This window comes from Entelurus aequoreus, linkage group LG23 (assembly GCF_033978785.1).
Source record: "Entelurus aequoreus isolate RoL-2023_Sb linkage group LG23, RoL_Eaeq_v1.1, whole genome shotgun sequence".
Lineage (NCBI taxonomy): Eukaryota > Metazoa > Chordata > Actinopteri > Syngnathiformes > Syngnathidae > Entelurus > Entelurus aequoreus.
In genome coordinates this window covers 24,542,880-24,562,824 of record NC_084753.1, presented here as the reverse complement: position 1 = coordinate 24,562,824, position 19,945 = coordinate 24,542,880, and the positions used below count along the sequence as shown (strand labels likewise).

At 38.0% G+C, this 19,945-nt stretch overlaps 1 protein-coding gene across 2 annotated transcripts in view; it reads right to left on the bottom strand.

Annotated features, from left to right (window-relative positions):
- The window catches only part of si:ch211-278j3.3 (E3 ubiquitin-protein ligase RNF19B), a 96,697-nt gene that overhangs the window by 16,616 nt on the left and 60,136 nt on the right, over positions 1–19,945 (bottom strand). For both annotated transcript variants that reach the window (XM_062035005.1, XM_062035006.1), the window contains 3 exons: positions 16,250–16,682; positions 10,160–10,617; positions 1,033–1,238 (listed from right to left, as the gene is read on the bottom strand). In XM_062035005.1, the coding sequence (XP_061890989.1) occupies positions 1,033–1,238; positions 10,160–10,617; positions 16,250–16,600 (1,015 nt within the window). In that variant the 5' untranslated portion in view covers positions 16,601–16,682. The remainder of the gene's footprint in view (positions 1–1,032; positions 1,239–10,159; positions 10,618–16,249; positions 16,683–19,945) is intronic.

Below are 19,945 nucleotides of genomic sequence, written 5' to 3'. Positions count from 1 at the left end.
AAGGCTAATTGATGATTAGAAAACCCTTGTGCAATCATGTTCACACATCTGAAAACAGTTTAGCTCGTTACAGAAGCTACAAAACTGACCTTCCTTTGAGCAGATTGAGTTTCTGGAGCATCGCATTTGTGGGGTCAATTAAACGCTCAAAATGGCCAGAAAAAGAGAACTTTCATCTGAAACTCGACAGTCTATTCTTGTTCTTAAAAATGAAGGCTATTCCACAAAATTGTTTGGGTGACCCCAAACTTTTGAACGGTAGTGTATACATATATATATATATATATATATATATATATATATATATATATATATATATATATATATATATATATATATATATATATATATATATATATATATATATATATATACATATATATATATATATATACATATATATATATATATATATACATATATATATATATATATATATATATATATATATATATATATATATATATATATATATATACAGTACAGGCCAAAGGTTTGGACACAACTTCTCCTCATTCAATGTGTTTTCTTTATTTTCATGACTATTTACATTGTAGATTGATTATGAATGAACACATGTGGAGTTATGTACTTAACAAAAAAAGGTGAAATAACTGAAAACATGTTTTGTATTATAGTTTCTTCATAATAGCCACCCTTTGCTCTGATTACTGCTTGCATACTGATGGCATTCTCTGGATGATCTTCAAGCACACCTGTGAAGTGAAACCCATTTCAGGTGACTAGCTCTTGAAGTGTCTGATTCCAATCAATGCAAGTCATCAGAATCAGGTAATACACCAACTTATATTCTTGTCTTTATGAAAGAAAGGAATCTATATGTGTTAAACATGCTTGTGTTATCATTAAACACCTTTAACTTGTTTACAAAAATGTATCTTTCATAAATAAATAAATATAAATGATATGTATGAATGAGGTATTTCCCCTCGATTTGGTCAATTGAAAAGTAGCTCGCCTGCTATACAACATTTACGCCTACTATAGAAGTAAATGTTAAGCAGTTCCCACCTCCTCCGCCCTCCTCGTTGAAGACGTACAGAGCCGAGGCGTCCTTACTGCCCGAGCCGTGGCGTGCTCGCTGACGTCGGGCCTGGTCGCATGTCTGGTTGGGGTGCCAGAGCTGGCGACAGTGGTAGCAGAACTCCGTGTCGCATCCATCGCGGCCACAGCTCAGCTTGGGACACTCGGCGCAGCCATAAGCGATGACTGCATAGCTGTAGTGGAGTGGGTAGGGAGACACTGGATCAGGTACACATGCACAATATACTGTGCATCACATTTATCTGTGTTACAGCCATATTCTAAAATGGAATAAATACATTTTGTCCTGAAAATTCTACACACAATACCCCATATTAACAATATGTAGAAGTTTTATGTAGACATTTTTTTACAAATAAAAAACTAAGAAATACATAAGTAGTCACGGCCTTTGCACAATACTTTGTTGATGCACCTTTGGCAGCAATTACACACTCAAGTCTTTTTGAATACGATGCCACAAGCTTGGCACACCTATCTTTGGGCAGTTTCCCCTTGGCAGCACCCCTCAAGCTCCATCAGGTTGGATGGGAAGCGTCTCAGATCTCTCCAGAGATGTTCAATGGGATTCAAGTCTGTGCTCTGGCAGGGCCACTCAAGGACATTTACAGAGTTGTCCTGAAGCCATTTCTTTGATATCTTGGCTGTGTGCTTGCTGAAAGATGAAACGCTGCCCCAGTCTAAGTTTAAGAGTGCTCTGGGGCAGGTTTTCATCCAAGATGTCTCTGTACAATGCTGCATTAATCTTTCCCTCTATCATGGCTAGTCTCCCAGTTCCTGTCGCAGAAAAACCATCCCCACAGCATGATGCTGCCACCACCATGCTTTACTGTAGGGATAGTATTGGCCTGGTGATGAGCTGTGCCTGGTTTTCTCTAAACATGACGCCAGTCTTTGTCTCGTGTTCTTGGTCACCTCCCTGACTAGAGTCCTTCTCCCCCGATCGCTCAGTTTAGACGGCTGGCCAGCTTTAGGAAGAGTCCTGGTGGTTCCAACTTCTTCCATTTCGAGACAATCCTTTCTCGAAGGTCTACAGACAATCCCTTCGACTTCATGCTTGGTTTGTGCTCTGCCATGCACCGTCAATGTGGGACCTTATATATAGTAAACAGGTGGGTGCCTTTCCAAATCAAGTCCAACCAACTGAATTTACCACAGGTGGATCTCCAATTAAGCTGTACGATCATCTCAGTTGAAACAAGATGCCCCTGAGCTCATTTTTGAGCTTCATGGGAAGGCCGTGAATGCTCATGTACATGTGCCATCCATCCATTTGTCCCTTTTGGAGTCGCGGGGGGTGCTGGAGCCTATCTCAGCTGTATTTGGGCGGAAGGCGGTGTACACCCTGGAATTTCTTTATTTTTAATACATTTGCAAAAAAGTCCATTGTCATTATGGGGGTTGTTTTAAGATTAAAGATTAAAGTACCAATGATTGTCACACACACACTAGATGTGGTGAAATTTGTCCTCTGCATTTGACCCATCCCCTTGGGGAGCAGTGGGCAGCAGCGGCGCCGCGCCCGGGAATCATTTTGGTGATTTAACCCCCAACTCCAACCCTTGATGCTGAGTGCCAAGCAGGGAGGTAATGGGTCCCATTTTTATAGTCTTTGGTATGACTCGGCTGGGATTTGAACTCCAACCTACCGATCTCAGGGTGTGTAGAATTTTGAGGAGAAAGGAGAATGTATTCCATTTTGAAATAAGGCTGTAACATACAGGTGTCAAACTAAAGGCCAGATTTGGCCCGCCACTTCATTTAATGCGGCCCACGAAAGCCCTGAAATAATATAAGTCAATAAAGCATTTTATCATTGACTAAATACAATCTTTTCATTGTGACAGACAGAAATACATGTATTGCATGCTATTGAGTATATTTTAAACTGTATTATCTAATAATGCAACAAATATAATACTATCATTAATTTCAAATGTTTTAAAATTAAAACAAAATAAATATCTGCTTGAGTTATATCAAAGCAAGTTATTCATCAAATTGTACACTGTAGAAATGACAATATATTTTACAGTTAAAAAAAATACTATAGTACCATTTTTCCATTTACAGTAATATGCTGTAAAAACCATCATAAATTTTACAGTTAAGTTGTGGCAACTCAGCTGCCAGTTTTTGTTGTTTTTTTCACTGATTTTTTATTTATTTTTACAGTGTATATATTACAAATATAATTGATTTTATAATATCATGAGGTGAATTCTTATACATTTATATTCATAAATCATATACGATTACAAGCTGCCCTCTTAAATAAGCAGCCATAACTGCGATGTGGCCCTCGGTGTAACCGTGTTCGACACCCCTGCTGTAACATAACAAGTGTTAAAAAAGTGAAGCGCTGTGAATACTTTCGGGATGCACTAAGTTGTAATTAGCATTTTTTTGTTATTGGCTCATAGTGCTGATGGGCAGGGCTGACTCCTTGTGATCATAACCAAGAGCCTTTGATGTCTGATCTAGACTCCTCTGAGGGAACATTAACACGTCTTCTTCATATTCATAAGGCTGTGTGATTAACGATCAAGTAAAAATAACCTTGTGTGATTCCCGGGCCAAGCACTTCCCTTATTTTAGCTCCCAGCTACTCTTTGAACAAAGTAAATATTTACAGCATTTGAACATTAAAACTAAACCAGCAGTGGTTCCATACAACTTTTTGTCCCATAATGCATCTACAAAATTTCTTACGAACGTGCCATTGCCTGTTATGCAAATTAGAGGATGACATCATCAAGCCCCCGTCATCCCCACAATGCCACAAACAGATTGCAATCCAGTACAACAATGCCTAAAACTGTGGATTATGCACAAATTAACAGGATTTATGGCTATTAAAGCAGACATAATCTCCTGTTACGTCGCTATGGTAACACAGTGAATAAAACTTGCGCGTGTGGAAGCCATGCAAATGCACAAAACTGTTCTATAATCCACATTTATTTGAAGACATATTATTTTTAACACAAGGTTGCATGCTATTGATTTTTTTTGCGCTCAAGAACCGCAACAAGTAGTAGCGGTGCTTGTGGTGTGACAAACCAGTCTGTGTCAGCAAAAAACAACCCATTGCATCATCGAAATCGTTTTCCTGTTTGATTGGCCACTTGTTGCTAGGCAGACTTCACTTATCCAAGCTACGTCTATTCAGGCATGGGCCACATTAAGAGAAAAAATGTGTCTGGTATATTTATACATATATATATATATATATATATATATATATATATATATATATATATATATATATATATATATATTAGGGCTGTGAATCTTTGGGTGTCCCACGATTCGATTCAATATCGATTCTTGGGATCACGATTCGATTAAAAATCAAATTTTTTTTTTCAATTCAACACGATTCTCGATCAAAAACGATTTTTTCCCGATTCAAAGGGATTCTCTATTCATTCAATACATAGGATTTCAGCAGGATCTACCCCAGTCTGCTGACATGCAAGCAAAGCAGTAGATTTTTATCAAAAGCTTTTATAATTGTAAAGGACAATGTTTTATCAACTGATTGCAATAATGAAAATTTGTTTTAACTATTAAATGAACCAAAAATATGACTTATTTTATCTTTGTGAAAATATTGGACACAGTGTGTTGTCAAGCTTATGAGATGCGATGCAAGTGTAAGCCACTGTGACACTATTGTTCTTTTTATTTTTATAAATATCTAATGATAATGTCAATGAAGAATTTTTAATCACTGCTATGTTGAAATTGTAACTAATATTGATACTTTTGTTGATAATATTCATTTTTGTTTCACTACTTTTGGTTTGTTCTGTGTCGTGTCTGTGTCTCCTCTCAATTGCTCTGTTTATTGCAGTGTTGCTAGGTCGGGTTTGGTTTTGGAATTGGATTGCATTGTTATGGTATTACTGTGTATTGTTTTGTTGGATTGATTAATTAAAAAATAAATAAATAAAAAAAGTACATACATTTAGAAAAAAATAAATAAATAAAAAAATAGATTTTTTAAAAATGAGAATCGATTCTGAATCGCACAACGTGAGAATCGCAATTCGAATTCGAATCGATTTTTTCCCACACCCCTAATATATATATATATATATATATATATATATATATATATATATATATATATATATACATATTTATATATATATATATATATATATATATATATATATATATATATATATATATATATATATATATATATATATATATATATATATATATATATATATATATATATATATATATATATATATATATATATATATATAATACGAAGGTCCTGAGTAGTCCTGAGTTCAATCTCGGGCTCGGGATCTCGGGAGTTTGCATGTTCTCCCCGTGACTGCGTGGGTTCCCTCCGGGTACTCCGACTTCCTCCCACCTCCAAAGACATGCACCTGGGGATAGGTTGATTGGCAACACTAAATTGGCCCTAGTGTGTGAATGTAAGTGGGAATGGTGTCTGTCTATCTGTGTTGGCCCTGCAACTTGTCCAGGGTGTGCCCCGCCTTCCGCCCGAATGCAGCTGAGATAGGCTCCAGCACCCCCCGCGACCCCGAAAGGGACAAGTGGTAGAAAATGGATGGATGGATGGATATAAATATACGCACGCACACACACACTAATATAAACTGTGACAATCTGCTGTACAATATGTGTTTGTTTGGGTCCTATTTTTAGGAACACTAATACAAAACCTAACAATAATGTCTGATTGAATGCTAAAAACGTTATGGACAGACCGCCTTAAAAAACGGAATGGAATTTTACATTTTCTACTGAATGAGACACCCAGAATGTACATGAAAATAAAGAATGTGGGATTTACAACATTAACTATGAACAATGCTGCCCACTGCTCCCCTCACCTCCCAGGGGGTGATCAAGGGTGATGGGTCAAATGCAGAGAATAATTTTGCCACACCTAGTGTGTGTGTGACGATCATTAGTACTTTAACTTAACTTAAAACACTGAATATTGACAATATATGAACGTCGCTCCTCTTTTACTTCTCACACCACTTCTCGATCGACATTATTTACAATCAAGCGAAACACAACAAAAATGCAACAAACACGGCAAAATATGAATGCGAAGGGTAAAAAAGACCCCACCTACAATCTGATATAATATCACTTTTCTTGCAGAACTTTAAAAAAATATCTCCTTCCATGTCTGTCCCTGACACCCGCATTTCAGGCTGGCCGCTCTGGAAACACTCTGTGGAAACGCTCCCCACCCACACTGCTTGGTGCCTGGTCTGAGCTGCTGTGACTTAGATTACCATAGTAACTAATTAGATTACCATAGTAACTAGTATATCATGCAAAAGCGCAGATTCCAACCATTGAAATACTTTGTATAGTTCAAGACTTACGGTCATTTGAAAACATCACTGCACATCATAATGGCAGCTACAGTTTCCATCTTAAAGATCTAAAAAAAAATATTAGGGAATGTCCGGCGGGCCAGATTGAAAAGCTTAACGGGCCTTAATTTGCCCAGGTCTGGTCTATTAGGTTGTTCAATGACAAACTCAGCATGTGACAGGTGCTCGCCTCTGGACAGAGAGCTTTGACAACATTAAAACTCCTGCTGTATTTAAAAAAAGACATGGGTTTGCCGCTCTATTACAGTATACAGTGATATCCACACGTATACCACAATTTACGAGTAATTTGAGATAAGAGCGGTCTCTGCTTTTTGTTATGCTTTAAGTCGCGAGCATAATTTGAGTTACGAGCCCATCCTGTCGCCAATTGAAGTAGTATTTGCCACGGTATTGTGCCGTTAGAGTTGATATATTGTTACACGTTACTGTTTCCGCGTCGTCTTTACAGGAAACAACATACATTTTGATTTGACAGTTGCTCAGAGATCGACACAATCTTGCCCTCCAACCACAGGAACTAAAAAAGTTACTGCGAAGGTGAAGAAGTGGACGACCGAATCAGAAAAACAAACCAGCAAGTCAGCCCTGCATGCAGCCAAAAAACATCCAAACAACTAACATTTATTCATAAAAATATTGAGCAGATGCTGTGTTTCAGTTTGTTCTGTCTGTTCCTGACTTAACAAAGTGGATGGTGGAGCATTACCTTTGGTACACAGACACACTTATAAACTCTGGCCACTCCGGTCTGTCAAGGAGGTCCGTGTGTAACATAAACATCGATTTCCTAGTTCCGATTAAAGATGGGATTTATGGCTCTTTGAAGGGAACCGGATCAAGAGGAGCTGTTCCTTTCAAAGCGCCGTTCAAAAGACTGGCTCTTTATAGTTGTTATTATAGTTATTTGTTTATTTTTTTTAAATCAAAGAAACAATCACTCGTAGCAGTTATATGATAAAATATGGATCAGAATAATTTTAATCTCTCCAAATATTAATCTATTGGTGGAAATCATTAATTAAAAATGTTCTTAGTGTTTTCATTGTAAACATTCCATAAAGTGGAGCCATATCCCTAGGCTTTGACAGTGACGTCCTTATTTACAATTTTCACTCTGAAAAAAACCTTGTAGCACAAGAATATTTAAACAATACAAAAAAATATAATAAAAGTATGAATAAAATAATGAAATAATTGAACTACTTCAGATCAATAAACCAGAAAAGAGAATCCTAATTTAAAAAAACAACTAATAAAAACAATTTTAATCAAATTTAAAAAAATACATCATTATTTTTTTTTATGAATCCAAATGCTGCTATGCTTCCTTTGATTCATTTTCTAGTTCCAGTTGCCAGCAGGTGATGCTGTATCAGCATAGCGTAAAAAACATCTCCTAAACGAACGGCTCGCTTACTTAAAGGATCCATATGTAATAATTTCATGTCAAGTCATTATTAAATGGCCCTGATATGTCAAAAGGCATTAATAAATCATGTTATTTTCTAATACCTTGATAACTGATAACATTAGTTCAGCTGGGATATGCTCATTTCATAATTAGATTTACAGTCCCGAAATATTGTTATTGTTTTCATTTTGATGCCCCGCCCTCCACCGTTTCACCAATTAGAAAGTCTGTGAGTGTGTCACATCCAGGTTGCCAGTTACACACCGCCATCTTCGTCTAGCTACAGCCACTGGTAAAGTTACTAAACATGTCAGACCTTAGTAAATCTAAAAGGTCTCGTTACAATTGTCAACTTATTCATGACAAAGCCAGGAACAAAACGAGGATTTGTATGCCTTTGGAAGATGGAGTCGATTGAAAGCGGAGAAGATTTTTTCATCTGGCGCCAAACTTGCTAATTTCCTCCTTGATACCGAGGTATGTAAGGCATTTACGTTTTCTTATTACTTGTAATAAATGGAAATTGACATTTGGTATGTAAACTATATTGTCCAATACAGTCTATGATCTTGTCTAACAAAGCTTGTATGTTCCTGCAACGAATGCTTAGCATGCTGGCCTGGTCAATGACATATCGACATACAGGCTAACGGGGGAAATATATGCCCGTTAGCCTGTATGTCGATGTGTCATCCATCTGACAGGGCAAAATATATTTTTGACAAATAAAACCTATGTGGATATGGGTAGTGTCAGTGCCTATTTCCTTCTCATTATGCTGATACGCTGATACTCCCGACTAAAATATTGCTGCATAACTTTACAAATACATTTGGCTAACGGACATCAGTAAAATGTGGCATAATTACTTAGTAAACCATCTTGCAAGAAGCATGAACAAGAGAAACCTACAGCGTAGGACTCGCCGATTGTCATTTGAAGTTCCTTGGAGTAGGATTCGGCTGCGTATCTGGCAACCTCAGTCATGGAGAGTGGGAGGGGACTACAGAATTTTGACCGTGATTGCAGTACTATTTCTGGCCACATTAGTACATATGGCACCTTGAAATGAGCTTTTAAAAGGCTCGATTCGTTCGCTAACACATCACATTTCTAGTTCCTATTGTTATACAACAGAGAAACAGACACAGACAAAAGTCTGCCGCCAAGGTAAATGCAGAACAATATTATTACATTATTTCATAAAACAACTGTAGCTGTTTGTAGTACATACTGTAATATTACGGACTATAAACCGCAACTTTATTCCTATGCTTTGAACCCTGCGGCTAATTTATCGATTTTTTTCCGCTAGCGGCCATATTGTTTAAACACAACTGCTGAAAAGGTGTGTTATTGTTTGTGCTACGGCATCATCTTTTGGACGAGTTTGCTCACTGCAGGTGCTTTAAAGCAAGTACAAGTGCCATTCCATCTTAGAGTCGTCCATAGCGTTCCTACTCGCATGTTTTTTTCATTCATCACTCTAAGCAATGTTCGTAAGTTTTACAATATAATTAAAACAATTCATAATTACTAAACTCTCCCACGTGTGATGTCTGTAAGAGTGTTTTCATGCATATTTGTACATGCTATTGTAATGTAATGAAGCTAGCGTCGTTAGCATCAGCTAATATGCTAACACATTTATAAGTGTCTGCGTTAATATTATTAACTTACAATGGCATTCTTTTTGTATTGTTTCACACATTTTTCAGTAAATTCACCATAACGTCACCATGGAGTTATTGAGTCTGTTTAGCTGATTGGAGAGCTACCTTCCGCAGCTAATGGGTCCATGACGATGACTTCTGTTTTGTTTAATCAACCGTTTTACTGCCGTGTTACAGGCACCGTTTGGAGACAATTAAGGTATGTAAATAAGCATTTACAAAATCTTTCTGTAAAAAATACTAACTTCACAACATATATATCTGTGGCTTACAGCTAACAGATGGGAAAATGTGTTTTTTTCCCTAATAAATAGTGGTTACGGCTTATATACCCGTGCACTCTATAGTCTGGAAAATACGGTACTGTTGCAATGTTTTTCATATCTATAAGTATTTTTTTTATTAAAAGGTTTGTTGCATGTTAAAATTGTGGTGTTTTGGGAGGGCAAAGCATGGATTTACTTTATTTAAATTAATTTCAATGGGCGGGGCCAATTTGACACATGAATGTTTTGAGTTACGAGCTCTGTCGTGGAATGAAACAGCTGTTACAGTGTGTTGTGTAAAAAGGGCTTCTGTGTTGTACCCAGACGGGTTCTCACCTGCAGTCAGGGGCCGGACACCACCGTGTGTCAGGGTCAGCAGCCAGGAAACGCCTCAGATGGTACTCCTCAAACCTTTCCAGCAGCGCCCCGTCATCCAGGATGGCGCGCACGTCAAGCGGCGCCAGGGTTTCAGGGCACTGCGGGCACGCGATGCCCACCCGGCTCTCAGATATCTCGATGCGTAGGTACTGACGCAGACAGTCGGAGCAGGTGCGGTGGGAGCAGGTGGTAAGTTGAGGGAAGCTGCAACGCGGCTGGCTGAGCAGGCATAAGGGACACTCCTCCAGGTGCTCGTCCACCTGCTGGTCCTGGCTGGACGAGGAGAGCGACAGGACGTCGGTGCAGCTTGGAGCAGCCGCCGCCGACGCCGCCGCTGCACCGCCCTCCACCGGCTCAGTGCCTACTCCTTCGCCTCCGGGAACTTTGGATTCTGCAGCATCTTCTGTTGTGAATTCCTACGGAGGACACATTTTCACAATACATTCAAGGTTTTTCTGCCTAAACGGGCTTCCGCCAAGATCAAAACAGGGAAATTATGGTAGCAAATACTTGTTAGATTGTTTCTCATTGTACACTGTAAAAATTTACCAGGATTTCACAACATTTAACAGTATTTTTTCACATTAAATGCGGTAATCAAAATAGTAATTGCAAAATTTACGTGTACAGTAACTGTAAAAATTACAAAGGCCTTCTATTTCACAGCATTTAACTGTTATTTCACAGTAATCATACACATAATAATAGTCAACAAATTACTGTGAATTAAAACAGATTTGTCTCTTAAGGCAGTGGTCCCCAACCACCGGGCCGCGGCCCGGTACCGGTCGGTGGACCGATTGGTACCGGGCCGCACAAGAAAAAAAAAAAAAAAAGTGTTTTATTTTTTTAATTTTTTTTAGTAAATCAACATAAAAAACACAATATATATATTATATATCAATATAGATCAATACAGTCTGCAGGGATACAGTCCATAAGCACACATGATTGTATTTCTTTATGACAAAAAAAAGAAACAAAAATAAATAAATACCATAACACTGCTAATATGTAGCATCATTTGAAAAGTCACCTGCTAGAGAATGAAGAGTGCTTACTCCCAAGTCAACATCTCCGTTCGGTGCCACAACAACAAAATGCAGAGGCAACCATTTCCACATCAACACCGTATGAAAAAAATAGTCCACAACAGAAAGAGATAACGTCCACTGGAACCTACCACATAGCGAAGGACGTACACAATTTGATTTCCTATTATGCAGCTCATTTTTATTTGACAGTTATTGAAATATCTTGTGTGACATAATGCACAAAAGTGCACTTTATTTGTTTTAACCTATTGTAGTGGCGTTCTGTACAAAAGGTGCACTTTAATTTAGTGTTGTTTTGATATGTCATCTTAGTGACATCATGCACAAAAGTGCACTCATAGCTTGTTTTAAAATGTCTGACAATCTTGCACTTTCTGTTTTGAAATGACATGAATGTTTGTGCCACTGCTTCATAACTGTTTAATAAATACACTTTTGGTCAATTCACTTAGTTGTGATTTCCCTCTCTGCATGAAAGTTTAAAATGAGCATACTGTATATTAATGCAGTATGAACAAGAATGTTTTAATGTAGACACATAGAATCATCATACTGCTGTGATTATATGCATCATCTAAGGCAAAATATCGAGATATATATCGTGTATCGTTACATATTAAAAAAAGGCCATATCGCCCAGCCCTAGCTCCAATGCTAAAGTTTAACTGAAATCCTGGAATTTTTTTTTTTTTAGAATTGTTGAAGTAGAGCACACAATTCCCAAACAAGCTGAATATTTTGAAGTTGGAACAGTTTGAATCAGATGAAAAATGTGGGAGTTGTCGAACTTTGCATAATGTCTCATTGACTTCAATAGGAATTTCGGGAAAAGCGGGAATTTTTTGGAAAATGGTAAAACACTTGAATGGTTTCAATGAGTTGAAATGGTTGGTGTTGGAATGTTTCAAATCGGTCATAAAATATTAAAAGTAGTAAAATGTTGAATTGAGAAATGGTATTACGGAATTCCTGGAATTTCAGGAAAACCGGGAATTTTTCCAGTTAAAAAATAACTTCGTTTTTTTGTTCTGATTAAGAAGAATGTTTTGACGGTGGAACGGTTGAAGTGGGTTGAAAAATGTGCAAGGAGTAGTCACCAGAAAAAAAGGGTGGAAATAGGGCTTTGGAAAACCAGGAATTCTGTTGGCTCCTTCCCTGGATCCTCTACAGTTTGCATATCAGCCCCATGTAGGAGTGGACGATGCTGTTATCTACCTGCTGCATCATGCTCACTCTCACCTTGATGGTGGGAGGGGCATTGTGAGGATCATGTTTTTTGATTTCTCCAGTGCCTTTAACACCATTCAGCCAATTCTGATGAGTGACAAGTTGCTCAGGATGGGTGTCAGTTCATCCATTGTCTCCTGGATCACTGATTACTTGTCTGACAGGCCCCCGTTTGTGCGACTGGGGAGCTCCCTGTCGGATACTGTGGTCAGTGGTGTAGGTGCTCCACAGGGGACCGTCCTGTCTCCTTTCCTGTTCACCCTGTACACCTCAGACTTCCAGTATAGTTCCAGGTCCTGCCACCTGCAGAAATACTCTGATGCCTCTGCTGTGGTCGGGTGTATCAGAGAGGGACGGGAATTGGAGTACAGGACACTGATCGCTGACTTTGTGGAGTGGTCTCAGGCGAACCATCTGGTCCTTAATGTGGACAAGACCAAGGAGCTGGTCATCGACTTCAGGAAGAGAGTGACCCCGGTGGAGCCCATCAAGATCCAGGGCCGGGAGGTGGCAGTAGTGGAGCAGTACAAGTACATGGGAGTCCACTTGAACAGCAGACTGGACTGGAAGTACAACTGCAAAGCTGTTTACAAGAAGGGCATGAGCAGACTCTTTTTCCTGAGGAAGCTTAGGTCCTTTAATGTGTGCAGCAAGCTGTTGGAGATATTTTATCAGTCTGTTGTGGCCAGTGCACTGTACTTTGCAGTGGTTTGTTGGGGGAGCAGCACCAGCAAAAGGGACTCAAACCGGATTGATAAACTGATCCAGAAAGCCGGCCAAACTATTGGCACGCAGTTGGAGGCGTTTGTGTCAGTGAGGGACAGGAGGACACTGGACAAACTGCTCGCCATCATGGACAATCCTGCCCATCCACTCCACCTGACAATTAAGGGACAGCGGAGCTCATACTCCAACAGGCTCCTTCAACTTCCTTCCTGCACTGTGTGATTCAAGAACTCCTTCATTCCGTACTCCATCCAGCTATATAATCACTCGCCATACAGCAATAGATGACATCTGCCTATTACCTGATACCTGACATGTTAGCTACTTCTCTTTATTTATAATGTTTATAATGTCTATTTTCTATTTCCTGCTGGACCTACTCTCTATTTTATGCTGCTGCTGTCATATATATACTGTATATATGTAATATTGTACATGGTCATTGGTTTATATTGTATATATGTTATAGACATAATATAATATATCTGTATATAAATTATTCTGTACACATATTATGTATATATTTGTATATATGTTAGATTTTTTTTTATGGCTATATTAGTCTATTTATACCTGCATTGTCCTTTCCATCATTGTAACTGAGCTACTGTGTTCAACAATTTCCCTTGTGGATCATTAAAGTTTGTGTAAGTCTAAGTCTAAGTCTAAAATCCTGGAATTTTTATGAACTTGGAAAAAAAGTAGTTTAAATTTCCAGAATGGTGGAATGTGTTGGATGTGGAATGGTTTGAATAGGTTGAAATATGTGGAAATGGTGGAAGTTTGAAAAATGGACAATTCATTTTGAATGGGAAAAATGACCCAGAAAACCTGGAATTCTGGGAAATCTGGGAATTTTTGGAATTTGTCAAGGGAAAGCCCGCGATTCCCGAATAGGCTGAATAGTTTGAAGTTGGAACGGTTTGAATCGGGTAAAAAATGTGGAAGGTAGAGTGCGCCAAAATCTAGAGAAGAAGAAGAAGAAGTTGAAGAAGTTTAATAAATAGATCACTAATTGTGTGAATGCTCCAAAGCATTTACATGATTAGTGATCCTACTCTTAACTAAATGAGGCAATTCCTGAAGGAATTGCGTGTGAATGCTCCACTGCTGAAGATAAACTGAAATGCTGACAGAATGTAGTATGAATGGAAGAATAGTTTGAATGTTGAGATGGTTTGAATGTTGAAGAGTTTGAATTTCCAGGAAAAACGGAATTTGGTTTGGAACTTGGGAAAGTGTTGGTTTGAAAGTCCAGGATGAGTTGAATGTGTTGATGTTGAATGGTTTGAATAGGTTGAAAAATGTGGGAATTGTGCAACTTAGAAAAATGTCCAATTCATTTTTAGAAAAGCGGGATTTTTTTTTATTAGGTTTGAAATTATTAGGAGCATGAATATCCTGAATGACCTGAATTGGTTGGAGTTGGAATTGTTTAAATCGGTCAAGAAATGCTGTAGTAGTAACAGTTTTTTATTTGAGAAATTGTATTATGGAATTTCGGGAAAAACAGGAATGTTTCTAGTTCCTAAACCAACTTGGTTTTTTGTCCTGACTCAGAAAAATGTGTTGACAGGGGAACGGTTGAAATACGATGACAAAAAGAAAAAGAGTAGTCAAACAAAAAAGGTTGGAAATAGGGTTAAAAAAACAAAACAGGAATTCCTGGAAATTTGTTGAACGTGGAAAAATTATAGTTTCAATGTCCAGGATGAGTTCAATGTGTTGGGTGTGGAATGGTTTGAATGGGCTGAAAATGTGGGAATTGTGGAAGTTTGAAAAATTGACAATTCATTTTAAATGGGAAAAATGTACCGGAAAACTGGGAATCCTGGGAAATCTGGAATTTTTGGAATTTGTCAAGGGTAAGCTCACGATTCCTGGATAGGCTGAACAGTTTGAAGTTGGAACGGTTTGAATTGGATGAAAAATGTGGAAGGTAGAGCGCCAAAATCTGGAGAAGAAGAATAATAATAAATAGATGCATTTTGGTGTAGAAAACCATCTGTGCGAGTGCTTTGGAGCATTCATACAATCATACATAACCTACTTATAGTTTACAACCTTGTCAAATGTTATGAAACCATGTGCTAATCACAATGATTCTATTTATTGAACACATAAACCATAAGCTTAGGTCAGGTGATTAGAAAAATAAGTACGAACCAAATACATTGCATAAGAAGGAGCACTGACGAACAATAAATGTACAAACAATTATGTTGTGCTAAAGTACATAAACTGAATTATTGATGAATATGTTTCTTAACTAAACTGTCAATAAAATTAAAGTGCAAATGAAGAGATAACTTCACTACTTTAGTCATAATTTTTGCGCTCAACAAACATCTCAATGACTAACTCCAGGCTTATTCTGTTGGATATTTTCATCACAGCCACAAGTGGTAGAAAAGTGTATTACAACTAAGTACCGCTGCGGCCCATAAACAGATCTTTTTTGGCATACAACTAAGAAACACTCTTGTACAGTAAGTATGCTGTTAAAACAATAGGTAATTAACAGTAAAATTACAATATAATACAATTGTAATTTTACAATTGTAATTGTAGTTGTATACAATTACAACAGTGAAGTTACAATAGCAAACATTTATACAAACTGATACAATAATATTAACATTATTAATACCAAAATGAATTATTAATTTTCACCACCATTGATGGAAGAAATGTCCTCAAGTGTCTATCTTGGGGACATGAGTACTCACTGCAGGTGCTCAGTCGACTTTGGTTGCCTGGCAACATCATTTAGGCAAATGACCAATTAATTAAATAAACACTCTAATGGATTTGGGCTGTAACTGAGCAGACAGCAGCTGAGCCGTCTGAAGTTAATGATCTCCAGCCTCTACTATGTGGCCCTCTCTCAGCATCATTCTGAAATATATTTTAGTGGCAAATTATGTAGTTTGAATGGGGGAAAAAACGACAAAATTTTTTGAGCAAAGTGAAAATAATAGTTGCTTTCAGCAAGAATAAATACATTAAAGGAAGCTAAAAATTAATATGTAATTCTTACCGGCTCTGGGTGTTCGCTCAGGGTGAGGGTGATGGCTACTTCCTCTTTGGGCTGGACCTCCACATTCTTTCGGGCCTCGGTTCCGATTTGGGCTTTCGACTGAAGAAGTTGAGGAAGCTCAGGGGCCCCGTCTGCTGCTGTTTGGGCCTCTTCATGGTCTACTGGGACTGGAACGGCAACTGAGGAGCGTAGGCCAAGGACCATGAGCAGAAGCGCAGTGTGTGCGTGTGTATGTGTGTGTGTGTGTGTGTGTGTGTGTATGTGTATGTGTGTGTGTGTGAGTGAAGGAGCTAAGAGAGGCACCGATGGAGGCAGACAAGGGAGGAGGTGGCCCCCGTCAAGAGGGAGCATCACAGGTAAGGATTCATCGGGAGATTCCTGCTTTATCCTCTTCTTCACCGGACTTCTGTGGGTCCTCAGTAATTATTAAAACCTGCATGCAAAAAAAGAACCATGAACTTGCAGAGATCCATTGATCTAACACAGAGACCTAGGGTTCTGTCCTTAATCATCTACATCAGGGGTAGCCAAACTACGGCCCGCGAGCCAAGTGTGGTCCGCCGACGTCTGCAATTTGGCCCGCTAAACGTCATGAGTTTGATAATTGCTTTCAATTTAATAGTATGACATTATTATTGCTGTTATTATGTCCAGTGGACAACATGAGTAAGTCAGGTCAATGACCTTTAATTATGCTCTATATAGAACAGACCTGGGCAAATTAATGCGGCCCGTTTAGCTTTTTAATCTGGCCATTCCAAAATATATTTTTTAGATCTTTAAGATGGAAACTGTAGCTGCCATTATGATGTGCAGTGATGTTTCAAATGACCGTAAGTCTTGAACTATACAAAGTATTTCAATGGTTGGAATCTGCGCTTTTGCATGATATACTAGTTACTATGGTAATCTAATTAGTTACTATGGTCATCTAAATCAGAGCAGCTCAGACAAGGCACCAAGCAGTGTGGGTAGGGAGCGTTTCCACAGTGTCAGCCTGAAATGCGGGTGTCAGGGACAGACGCGGAAGGAGATTTTTACAACAAGGTTCTAAAGCTTAGTGATATATCAGATGTATCAGATTGTAGGTGGGCTTTTTTCTTTTACCCATCACGTTCATATTTCACTGTGTTTGTTGCATTTTTGTTGCGTTTCTCTTGATCTTTACGATCGAGAGGGGGTGTGACGTGACAGGGTTTTGTCCTTCATAGTTAGTATTCTAAATCCCACATTCTTTATTTTTATGTACATTCTGGGTGTCTCATTCAGGAAAAAAAATTAAAATTCCATTCCGTTATTTCAGGTGGTCTGTCATAACGTTTTTAGCTTTCAATGAAACATTATTGTGAGGTTTTGTATTAGTGTTCCTAAACATAGGACCTAAGCCAACATACTGTACAGCAGATTGTCACAGCTTACGTATATATATATATATATATATATATATATATATATATATATATATATATATATATATATATATATATATATATATATATATATATATATATATATATACATATATATATATATATATACAGTATATATATATATATATATATACATATATATATATATATATATATATATATACATGACGCGTTGCAAATAATTAGCTGCTAGCTAGCTAGCCATGTCTTAAAGCACCTCTTCCTGAGAGTGTTTCAGTGTTATAACTTCACCTTTATCTTTAGTTTTTAGGCCAAAATGCGTCCATTCTCCTGTTTCTGTCTACACACTGTGACTGCTTGTAAGTACTCCGTGATTGTGCGCTGCCAAACATGCTGCTTCTCTGCAATGTCACGACGGGACGACGACGCGCCATCATGCCAGGGAACCGGTACTTTTCAAACAGTACCGTTTTTGATTCATTAGTACCGCGATACTATACTAGTACCGGTATACCGTACAACCCTAACATATACATATACACTACCGTTCAAAAGTTTGAGGTCACCCAAACAATTTTGTGGAATAGCCTTCATTTCTAATAACAAGAATAGACTGTCGAGTTTCAGATGAAAGTTCTCTTTTTCTGGCCATTTTGAGCCTTTAATTGACCCCACAAATGTGATGCTCCAGAAACTCAATCTGCTCAAAGGAAGGTCAGTTTTGTAGCTTCTGTAACGAGCTAAACTGTTTTCAGATGTGTGAACATGATTGCACAAGGGTTTTCTAATCATCAATTAGCCTTCTGAGCCAAGGAGCAAACACATTGTACCATTAGAACACTGGAGTGATAGTTGCTGGAAATGGGCCTCTATACACCTATGTAGATATTGCACCAAAAACCAGACATTTGCAGCTAGAATAGTCATTTACCACATTAGCAATGTATAGAGTGTATTTCTTTAAAGTTAAGACTAGTTTAAAGTTATCTTCATTGAAAAGTACAGTGCTTTTCCTTAAAAAATAAGGACATTTCAATGTGACCCCAAACTTTTGAACGGTTGTGTAGTTACTCTACATGCAGTCGGCTTTCGACTGTCAACCAAATTTTATTAGCCCGATGCATCCCCCCAGGTCAAAAAGTTTGGAAACCCCTGATCTACATTCTACCTCTTGGCAATATTTCCTTTAAGCTTAAAACAGATTAGTGGTTCTCGTCCAATTTTCTCCAACTCATCAGCTGCTGTTTTTTTACTGTAATATTTAATAGTTTAGTTTGAATTATTAGTGACACATGTAGAAAAAGTGCAATTTTGAAGAAATTGTCAGGAGAAGTGATTAACTAACTGTTACTGAGAGTGAGATACCACGTACCCCATGTGAAATTATGTTTGTTTACGTGGCACAAGATACTGTTGTCAGTCATTGGCACTCTAACCTTTACTTTACATAATTTGGGGGAACTTGGGGTTTGGGAGAGGGGGGGCCTCCAAGACTCCCTAGCCCCGGACCCCCTACCCCAACCCTTGCAGTGTCATTTGCCATGTACACTGGCGCTTTCCATAATTTTCAGCAGACTGCATTGCAAAATTATTGCCTCACTTCCCCTTTCCTCTCACAGTAGATCCACCCAGGAATGGGGCCATATGAATCCCTTCTCTACTACCGTATTTTTCGGACTATAAGTCGCAGTTTTTTTCATAGTTTGGCCGGGGGTGCGACTTATACTCAGGAGCGACTTATGTGTGAAATTATTAACACATTACCGTAAAATATCAAATAATATTATTTAGCTCATTCACGTAAGAGACTAGACGTATAAGATTTCATGGGATTTAGCGATTAGGAGTGACAGATTGTTTGGTAAACGTATAGCATGTTCTATTCGTTATAGTTATTTGAATGACTCTTGCCATAATATGTTACGTTAACATACTAGGCACGTTCTCAGTTGGTTATTTATGCGTCATATAACGTACACTTATTCAGCCTGTTGTTCACTATTCTTTATTTATTTTAAATTGCCTTTTAAATGTCTATTCTTGGTGTTGGATTTTATCAAATAAATTTCCCCCAAAAATGTGATTTATACTCCAGTGCGACTTATATGTTTTTTTCCTTCTTTATTATGCATTTTCGGCCGATGCGACTTATACTCCGGAGCGACTTATACTCCGAAAAATACGGTAAATGTACTAGGGTTGTCCCGATACCAATATTTTAGTACCGGTACCAAAATGTATTCAGATATTTGTTGATACTTTTCGGTACTTTTCTAAATAAGGGGACCACTAAAAAATTGCAATT